At 37.7% G+C, this 9,559-nt stretch overlaps 1 protein-coding gene across 1 annotated transcript; it reads left to right on the plus strand.

Annotated features, from left to right (window-relative positions):
* Positions 1–1,038: 1,038 nt before the first annotated feature.
* nae1 (nedd8 activating enzyme E1 subunit 1) lies at positions 1,039–9,186 on the plus strand. Its single transcript, XM_042485740.2, has 20 exons — positions 1,039–1,197; positions 1,632–1,735; positions 1,827–1,887; positions 1,962–1,992; positions 2,187–2,258; positions 2,540–2,619; positions 3,069–3,178; positions 3,431–3,540; positions 3,627–3,689; positions 3,822–3,885; positions 3,978–4,069; positions 4,227–4,286; positions 4,420–4,553; positions 4,711–4,786; positions 5,765–5,804; positions 6,663–6,749; positions 6,832–6,924; positions 7,110–7,224; positions 8,386–8,435; positions 8,547–9,186. The coding sequence occupies exons 1-20, from the start codon at positions 1,148–1,150 to the stop codon at positions 8,654–8,656; spliced, it is 1,602 nt and encodes a 533-aa protein (XP_042341674.1). The 5' UTR covers positions 1,039–1,147; the 3' UTR covers positions 8,657–9,186.
* Positions 9,187–9,559: the final 373 nt, after the last annotated feature.

The following is a 9,559-nucleotide window of genomic DNA, read 5'->3' on the forward strand; positions in this document are numbered from 1 at the left end:
TGGTCCAAGGGGAGGGCAATTATCCCTTTCTTGACACGCCCCTGCAAGCCCACACACGCGCGCGCGGCACGCACACACGCGAACATAGTCCACCTGTCGAGGTTTTGAAGCTTAGTTTGTCTGATGTCACTGGCTGGGTTTTTTTTTCAAATTAAATGATTTCAGGAAAATATTATTAGGCCTGCAATGCGATTATATTACCAACATTGTTATTGTATGTAGCCTTATTATCATAAAAGTATTTTCTAGCTAAAATGATAATGTCTGATAAGCCTGTCATTTTAGACTATTATTGTGAAGAGTGTCATTTAATAGCGAACAAATGCATGTCTAATGGTCCTGCAAACATCATCTACTTTAATAGCCCACTACTTAAAGTGAAGTCTAAAATAATGTTGCTCTTCTATGCTTTTGTGCTGTTTTATATATTTTATTCTACACTTTGTACCTTTTCATAATTTACTCTTTTTATTTGTTGATTTATTGTCAATATGTCATATAAAGAACTGTTTACTCTGTGTACAAAATGCACTGTAGTTGCTTGCCATTTTGTTAAATCAGTCTGGTTTATATTGATCAATCAATTTTAGAAAATGATAATGACTGAGTGTTTCAAAAACTGTTCGACACTCTGGATTTCCAACTTTTTAAATGTGAGGATGTGCATCTTTTCTTAAACTGAATATCTTTGAAGTATCAAAGATAAAATAATAAGAAGAATACATTTTATTTATAAGTGCCTTTCTCAGCACTCAATGACACTTTACAAAGATAAAATAAGATAAAAAATGAGCAATGTGATGACATAACTGTAGGCTTCAGTCAGTTTCACTGGCTATACTGTCTACATATGTGTGTGTATATATATATATATATATATATATATATATATATATCCTCAGCATGTCTGTGAGTGCCACTGCCTCAACACATTTTTTCTGTTTATATTCAGCGAATAAGAGAGTTTTTTTATGTATTACTAACACAATATTTATGTCACAATTCAATAACATTATTCCGGGTAAAGTTTTGAGAATTTGTGTCGAAAGTGCGCAGCTGAATTTCCGCGCGGGCATGTTTGTGACGAATCTGTCGTTGCGGAAGTAAAAATGCGTCCGTAGGTGTTGTCACTCATTGGAAAGATACCATGGCAGCAACCAAAGCCTCTAAAGAGCAGAAATACGACAGGCAGCTCAGGTAAATTAAAACTATATTGTAGGTTTCACAGAGAATTTGTATTCCCTTTGCTAAATATCGTCGGGTTTCTTTCTCACAGCAGAAACGTTGGTGAGGCAGGAGTGTGAACGATAGCTAGCATTAGCTTGCTATGTGTGAAAACAGCATCGGCGAGCTAACAAATACTGTAGCTGTAAGGTCAATGGAGGGGTTGCTCTGATTTTCTGTTTGGTGTGTGTTTGCCCTTCAGAATAACAAAGTTGTCTAATGACGGGCATGATTTATATTCATTGTGTTTCATGGTAGGATAGAGTAAATACATGCTATCGTTAGTGCTGCTGAAGCTGTCATAGCATTAGCTCAGTCATTCTTGCAATGTGTCTAGCTGTGTTTTTACAGCGGTTGAGGATGAATTGTGTCACTAGATGGCAACATCTGCCCGTGTTGTGTTTCAGACTGTGGGGAGATCATGGTCAAGACTCGCTGGAGAATGCACACGTTTGTCTCATCAACGCCACAGCAACTGGGACAGAGATACTGAAGAACTTGGTACTTCCAGGTAAACAGATGTGACTGTCAGTGTTTGTGTTGATGCTGCAGGAACAGATGATTGCATCTTCCTGATTGGATTCATTGATCTTCTTCCTCAGGTATTGGAGCATTCACTATTGTTGATGGACACACCGTTTCTGGGGAAGATGCTGGAAACAAGTAAGACAACAAATTTCAGTTTTAAATATGTGTTTGCCTGGCTTGTGTGTTGACCTCTTGATCTTGTCTTACAGCTTTTTCCTCAGCAACAACAGCATTGGAAAGGTATGCTATGCTGAAAAAAAATAACTTACGTGTTATGAACATCTGCAAGTGCACCCACAGACACACAGTTCGTTAGCCCATTTTTTCCACCTGCATCTGCATCTGGTTATTCTTAAGGTCATTGTTTAATAGACTTAAAAGTGCCATGGATTAGCATGTTTTTATGAGCCCTGACCTTAGTTTTTATGTTGCAGAACAGAGCACAGGCTGCCACTGAGCTACTACAAGAACTTAACAGTGACGTCTCTGGAAACTTTGTCGAGGAGGTTGGTATTGTTGAAGTTTTGACACAGTCGCAAGGATGGTTTCAAAATTATTACAATGTTTCAGTAGGAACTGAAAACACATAAATGTTTTATCACACTAATACACATAAGCCATTTGACAAAATACCTTGTGTGGACTTAGAAGTTAAAAATGTTAAGTTTTCGTTGCATAAAAGTAGATTATGAATACAACATATGCTATGTAAATATGTAAATGTATGTATGAGTGTCATGACTGACAGTGACAGAGATCCCTCTTGTATTTTGTGTTACGCCTGCAGAGTCCAGACAAGCTTCTGGACAACGATCCAGAGTTTTTCCACAGGTTTACCATAGTCATCGGTGTCCAATTGCCAGAAAGGTATCAGATTTAGTTCATTTTTACTTCAAAATGTTATTTTAACTATAGAGTTAGTGAGAAATTATTAAGGAACCGATCGTTTACTGAACTAGAATATTTCAGTGTAGTTTTAAAGAAATATCTCAGCTTTTATTTTAGTCCATCATGGACAGATTTATCTTAAAGAAATATGATGAAGCAACTTGTTTATGCTTGTTGAAAGTGCAAGAGCCTTCCATGTGTTTTTTTTTTTTTCTTATGATAAGTTTGGTGGCTCTGATCCATCCAGAGATTACAAAACATGTTGCCATTCACATATTGTAATTAGCAGGGGGATTTAAACCTTTTTGATTTGATAGAATTTGTTTACCTCTTACCACTATATTTGTGAAATCTTTTATGTGAATTGATTTTTATTGTTTTTTTTTTTTATTTTCATTTAACTTAACATTTTCTCTTAAATCCAACAGCACATGTTTGAGGCTAGGCTCAGTTCTGTGGAGTGCCTCTGTACCTTTCCTCGTCTGTAAAAGCTACGGCCTGATCGGCTACATGAGACTAGTGGTGCAGGAGCACACGGGTTAGTTCAACAGCATTTTGCTTTGTACTTTGCTTATTATGACATTGCAACACATTAAATTACAACCTTTAATTTAAGTTTTGATTGATATTATATCTAAACGTAATGCTTTCTGTTCAGACTAGATCATGAACCCATGCAATTGCAAACTGTGCATATCCACACTTTGTGTGACATGGCAATTTCACCGTGGCTCATGGTTTATATGTAAAATTACATATAAAAAAAGTATTTTAACATCTCTCTTTTCAGTGATTGAATCCCACCCAGACAATGCCTTGGAGGACCTGAGGTTATACCAGCCTTTTGCTGAGTTCAAGAACCACATTCAGTCCTACGACCTTGACAGTATGGACAAAAAGGTGTGTACTTTGGGCACATTCATCAGTTTAAACTGTGTAAGCTTTACACTAATACTACTCATTTTTATTTTTAATTTAATCTACAGGATCACAGTCACACACCTTGGATTATCATCGTTGCTAAGCACCTGGAGAAATGGCTCAGTGAGGTGCAGTAAATCTGTCCTCCTTCATGTTAACATGTCTGATAAATACTCCACCACTGATATTTAAGCTCGACTGTTCTCATTAGTGTTGCTGTATAATAAAATGTCACCCTACTGTTGTTGTTGTTGTTGTAGCACAACTGTCAGCCACCAAAAAATTACAAGGAGAAAGAGGCCTTCAGACAGTTGATTCGAGAAGGTATCTGTGGATCTGTGGACTGTATTTGCTTATAAGTACAGGTAATCGGCTGTTTAATGCAAAGTGATCTGTGAATCTTTTTGTTCTTTCAGGGATCCTGAAGAATGAGAATGGCGTCCCAGAGGATGAAGAAAACTTTGAAGAAGCTATTAAGAATGTCAATACTGCTTTGAATCCAACCAAGGTGCCAGATCTCAATTACATCTGGGTTTTTAAGAGTTATCTTGTGTCCAGTTCAACTTATTGCACCATTTAAACTCTCAGTCGCTCCGTTTCTTTAGTGCCACATTGAACAGTTGAGTCTTATGAGACTCTTGTGGTAACATCTCTTGCTTTTACAGATTCCCGGTGCTGTTGAAGACCTCTTTAACAGTGAGCAGTGTAACAATATCACATCACAGGTATCAACTTTTTTTTCTGAGATTATTCTGTTAAGAAATACACACATAGTTATATCATAGTTTCATATTTTTTGTTCAGATTATTACCTTTGTAAATTGTAGCATATACTCTTTTGGTGTGTGTTAAACAAAGACCCCGTCCTTCTGGGTGATGCTGCGAGCGGTCAAGGAGTTTGCTCTCAATGAAGGCAGTGGAAACCTACCTCTACGGGGAACCATCCCAGATATGATCGCAGACTCTGAGAAGTTCATCAACCTTCAGAATGTGTAAGTGTAGAATATGTGGATGCCAGCTGTAACAGAAAAATACTTGAGGAGTTATTTGATACAGCAGTAGGTTCAGTTTTATGTGTCTCTTTCTAATAATGTGTTGTATAATGTTGTGAGTTTGTGTTGCCGTTCACTTTTTTGTGTTTTATTTCAGTTACAGGGAAAAGGCCATGCAGGATGCCGCAGCTGTTTCAAAGCATGTAGAGAGTCTATTGCAATCTGTTGGAAAGGTATGTTGTAAACCCACATACTCACTGAATGAGAGTATTTAAGCTCGTCTGGGTTTGAATTTAGGGCTTCATTAAATGAATTTCTAGTGTGCTCAAAATAAATGATAAGTGAAGATGAATTAGCTTTGACTAGGAAGCGCTTGATCTGATCATCACAGCAGGTACTTAAAAACCAGTGAGACAGTATTGCTGTCGTAGCACCTTTTTAAAGGCTAATTCACATGGAAACAGGCAGGCGGTAGATGGAAAACACCTGGACACCACCAGAAAAACAAACAAACTTTCCAAAGGAGTGGCAGGTTGGACACGAAGCATGCGTGATGATATGTTGCAGTGGCGATGCTGTATTGTGTATAAAGATTGGAATGAAATGTTTTAATTAAAATTATTATGACCTTATTTTACACGGTGTTTCTAGTGATATTCAATAATGGTCCAAAAAAACCTGTCTCCCTGTGTTAAGGAGCTATGTGACATCCAGTTATTAATTCCATTGCTGAGGACGCCAAAAACTTGGCTGTCTATTCTCACTGTTGCTGGTGTTCTCTGCCAGCCTCACCTAATTTGCCCATCCTGTTCTAGCCCACAAAATGATCCTAGTTTGCCATCTGCAGTCTCTGATTAATATGTGAAAGCAGTTTAAGAGGGTAGGTATAGGGAAATGTATCCAGAAAGTAGTGGTCAAATGAAAGTATGTGACATGCCCCCCCAAAAAAGGGACTAAATGATTATGTGTGCATCATAAATACCGTGGTTAAATATGCAGATCTAAAATCTGCTGTTATTTCAGTTGGAAACCAGTGTTTCCATCTTTGTGTTGTCATTGTTTTTTTTCAGTCAGTCTTACATACAGCTGTCGAAAAATTAAATTATCACAGCATTTAATATATTTTGCCCTGGAATTGTGAATTGTGTTACTTAAAATGCATTTGATTTAAATGGATTTCCTCTGAAATTATTTTCCTTTCCTTCTGTTAGCCACCAGAGAGCATCTCTGAAAAGGACATCAAGCTGTTCTGTAAGTAGTCCATCCTTTATCAACGGTCCTCACACTCACATTTTTATTCTGTTATATAAAGTTGTTTACATACACGTAAATCTGAGCTCAACCTGATTACTGCAATATGCTGTTCACACTAAATTTCACAAGAACGTTTCCAAATTAGTTAGTAGCGCCTTTATTTACTGCCCACTGCCATATCTAATTATTCCTGAAGATAGTTTATTATCCGTGTAAACAGTTAGACAAACGTGTGAACATACATTGGAATAATGCGTGAATTGAAACTTCCACACGCGATGTTTTCATCAGTTGCATTAGTTACTAATTTATCATCTTGAAGGCACCACGTCTGTCATGTGTTGCATTTTCTGACTTCAAAAGTTTTCTTTGGTCATGGCTACTGTTCACATTCGTGATGTTGTCACTGCATGTCCAATGTGGACTCAAGATAACTCAGGCTATGAACAAGTAGACTAAGATTGGGCAATATGTAGATCTATCGATACCAGGATATTTTGATATCGTGATTTTGCTTGTAATGTCAATGGGGGGATTTTAAAGCCGGCATTACAGGAGAGTTTTTGGTTTATTGTATGAAGCACTTTATGTTACAGTTTTGCTTGTCTGAAAAGTGGTATATAAATAAAGTTATCAAAAATCTTATTGTGTAAATATTTTTGTGAAAGCACCAAAAGTCAACCCTACAGTATCAGTGCAATATTGATATTGAGGTATTTGGTCAAAAATATTGTGATGTTTGATTCTTTCCATATCACTCAGCCCTTAAGTGGCACAAAATATGCTCTACTGGTGACTATTGCTGCATATGCAATAACTTGATTACTAACCGTAGGTGTTTGTGTTAATGTCCAGGTAAGAACTCATCCTTCCTGCGGGTGGTGCGCTGCAGATCTCTGGCTGAAGAATATAGTGTGGATTCAGTAAATAAAGATGAAATCAGTAAGTTGGAAATAGGTTTCCTTTTCTATTCTCTCTTCTGGTAAAGCATGTTCACATATTAATGATAGCTGTGTGTTCCCAGCCTCAAGCATGGACAATCCAGATAGCGAAATGGTCTTCTACCTCATGCTTCGTGCTGTTGATCGCTTCTATCAGCAGCACTCCCGCTATCCAGGTACGGACATTTTTACAGATCTTTCTTTAAAGACTTGAACAAAGACGTGAAACACCTCCATGGAACTTCACAAAATCAAACCATCTGCAAATCAAAGTCTGATTTTTCTCTACAGAATTTTGTAGATAATTTCTCCTGATGCCAGTGTACAGAAATATAAGTTGTCATTTCTTTTTTTCTGACAGGAGTTTATAACTACCAGGTGGAGGACGACATCAGCAAACTAAAGCTCTGTGTGAACAGCCTATTGCAGGAGTACAGCCTCAACGTCAACATCAAGGACGACTACATCCATGAGTTGTAAGTCATGGTCGCTGCTGGGTAGGGGGGTAACGATCCATCGATCTGGATTGATCAATCAGTTTATTGATCACGATCCAATGCGATCTATTCAAAGTGAAAACATCGATCAAAATTGTCATCGTAAGAATACGCCGCTATTTTGAAATGCTGTGTCACTGTCAAACTGCGGCACGTGTGGTGAGAATAACATCAGCGCTGTGGAAATATTTTCAATTTTTGGCGAAAATAAGGGTCAACAGACAAAGCACATGCCAAAGGTAAGCTGCGCTGGCATGAAATATCCGACGATGTACCTGCCTGGACGGGCATCTCACTCCGCTAACCTCCTGCAGCAACATTAGCTGCTCTATTTCAACCAATTTACACTGAAAAAACCGTGCATGCAAGCTGAAATCCACCTATGCTGCTCTGTTGGGAGACGCAGTGACTTTAACCAGCGGTGAGTAAGAAAGATTTTAAATAATACATGGAATGTCTTAAGCTATGAGTAGAAAACTCCTCTAGCCGCTAGGCTAATTTATGCAGTGTAACAGTGCTTGAGCTAATACAGCGTGATGAGAAAAAAATTAACAGTTAGCATTGAGAGAAATGTTATACTAGTGTTAAATGATGTTTTTAATCCATGTGTTTTGGCTGTTGGGAGAAGTTAGCCTTCAGGGCTTTGAGCCAGTTAGGCTTGAAGTTTTAGGAAGAAGATAATGGTTTGGGTTCAAATGAAAGCATTTCTTCTAGAAAGGGTTTTCTGACAGAAAGCCCCGAAGGTTAACTTATCCCATGTTCTGTTTGATGTGTGATAGTGGAGTCCATTTAAAGTAAACTTTACTTCACTTAATTATTTGGCGCAGCCTTTAACTATCCAATCAGTAAACCCAGCATTAGGGGTGTAATTCACCAGTTTCATCACGATAGGAAATTGATTCTTTGGACAACTGTACCATATCTGCAGATATCACAGTCTGCCACGATGAGATTTCACTTCGATTCATTTTGATTCAGGAACGTGCGATTGATGTGAAATGATATTATATGCCTGTTTAACACAATCAGTTACAGAAGAAGCTGCCACCCATTTCTCTTTTGTTTTTGACCTTAAAAGAGACAAAAAAGACATAATGTAAAGAACTTATTAACAAGTTTTATTCTTTTCCTAACATACAGCTGTCGATATGGTGCAGCGGAGCCACACACAGTTGCTGCATTTTTGGGAGGTAAAATTTAAGCTCTTATAAATTCAAGATCCCGAAGACAGCATATCCCACCTTTACTGTGCTCATAAATCCAAGATGTTTATTTATCCTTTCTCGATGGTTTTTCTGTAGGATCTGCTGCTCAGGAGGCCATCAAGATCATCAGCCACCAGTTTGTGCCCTTCAACAACACTTTCATTTACAACGCAATGTCACAGACCTCCGCTACATTACAGCTGTGAATACAGTTACTGATCCCGAGTTTGCTTACAGATGTTAACAGAGAAAACAGCAAGATCAAAAGAGACATTTACCAACTTGTTTTCATAAATCTAATCTGAAAGTAGGAAGACAAATTGCATTTTTATCACATTTAAATGGGATAACTGCCAAAATGTCTGCACTAAAACCTAAAAATGCATCTCATGCAGAAGATCAGGTCAGGACTCTTTAGACCATTGACCAGAGAGCCTTGTCTTTGAAGGGGAAGAAATCAGGATAGCACCCATAGAGGATATCTTTTTTGTGGCAGTCATCTTTAAACAAAGCTGGCACTGAATCTAACAATGTCAGAACACTTATGTGGTATTTTCTCCTGTGAAACTCCACATTTATGTAGCAGCACTTTGTATACTTCAGTCACAACTGTCTCTTATTGTATTGTGTTTGGATCAAGGTGTAAGTTTTTTGATCAAAATGGAAAAAATAAATATGCTGTATGTAGTGTTTAAGTCTCTTGCATTGCTATAAAAACATTAAATATTTAACCGGATTTTGTGAATTTTTATGTCAAAGGTGAAGTTATTCAGCACACATGTTGTGCAGCGCGCATAATTGATTTGTAAAATACCAAAAAAGAGAGTCTGCACACTAGACTGTGCTCACATGAACAGATAATTAATTTAATTAACACTAAGTGGTAGTCATTAAATTAAATTAAATTTGTTCACAGGAGCATAGTCAAATGTGCAGACTGTTTTTCTGTCTTTTGGATGATCTCTTGTCCAGCATCTACTGTTTATCGTCTGAATGTGTTTGCTTAAGCATACCCAAAAATGATTTTTCCTTTGGGCTTCCAGTGTTTTTACAGTGTGGTAAACATCTGCACCCATCCCTCGTTGACCTCGTTGAAACAAGGATTACAC

This window comes from Plectropomus leopardus, chromosome 1 (genome assembly GCF_026936395.1).
Source record: "Plectropomus leopardus strain MGB_pleo_1.0 chromosome 1, ASM2693639v1, whole genome shotgun sequence".
NCBI lineage: Eukaryota > Metazoa > Chordata > Actinopteri > Perciformes > Serranidae > Plectropomus > Plectropomus leopardus.

What these genes read in the sequence shown, in the direction of transcription:
- nae1 (XM_042485740.2), top strand. Translation starts at nt 1,148, where the DNA reads ATGGCAGCAACCAAAGCCTCTAAAGAGCAGAAATACGACAGGCAGCTC. An exon ending in AGTGGTGCAGGAGCACACGG is followed by an intron (nt 3,179 to 3,430) that starts GTTAGTTCAACA and finishes CTCTCTTTTCAG; the next exon opens with TGATTGAATCCCACCCAGAC. An exon ending in CTGCTTTGAATCCAACCAAG is followed by an intron (nt 4,070 to 4,226) that starts GTGCCAGATCTC and finishes TTGCTTTTACAG; the next exon opens with ATTCCCGGTGCTGTTGAAGA.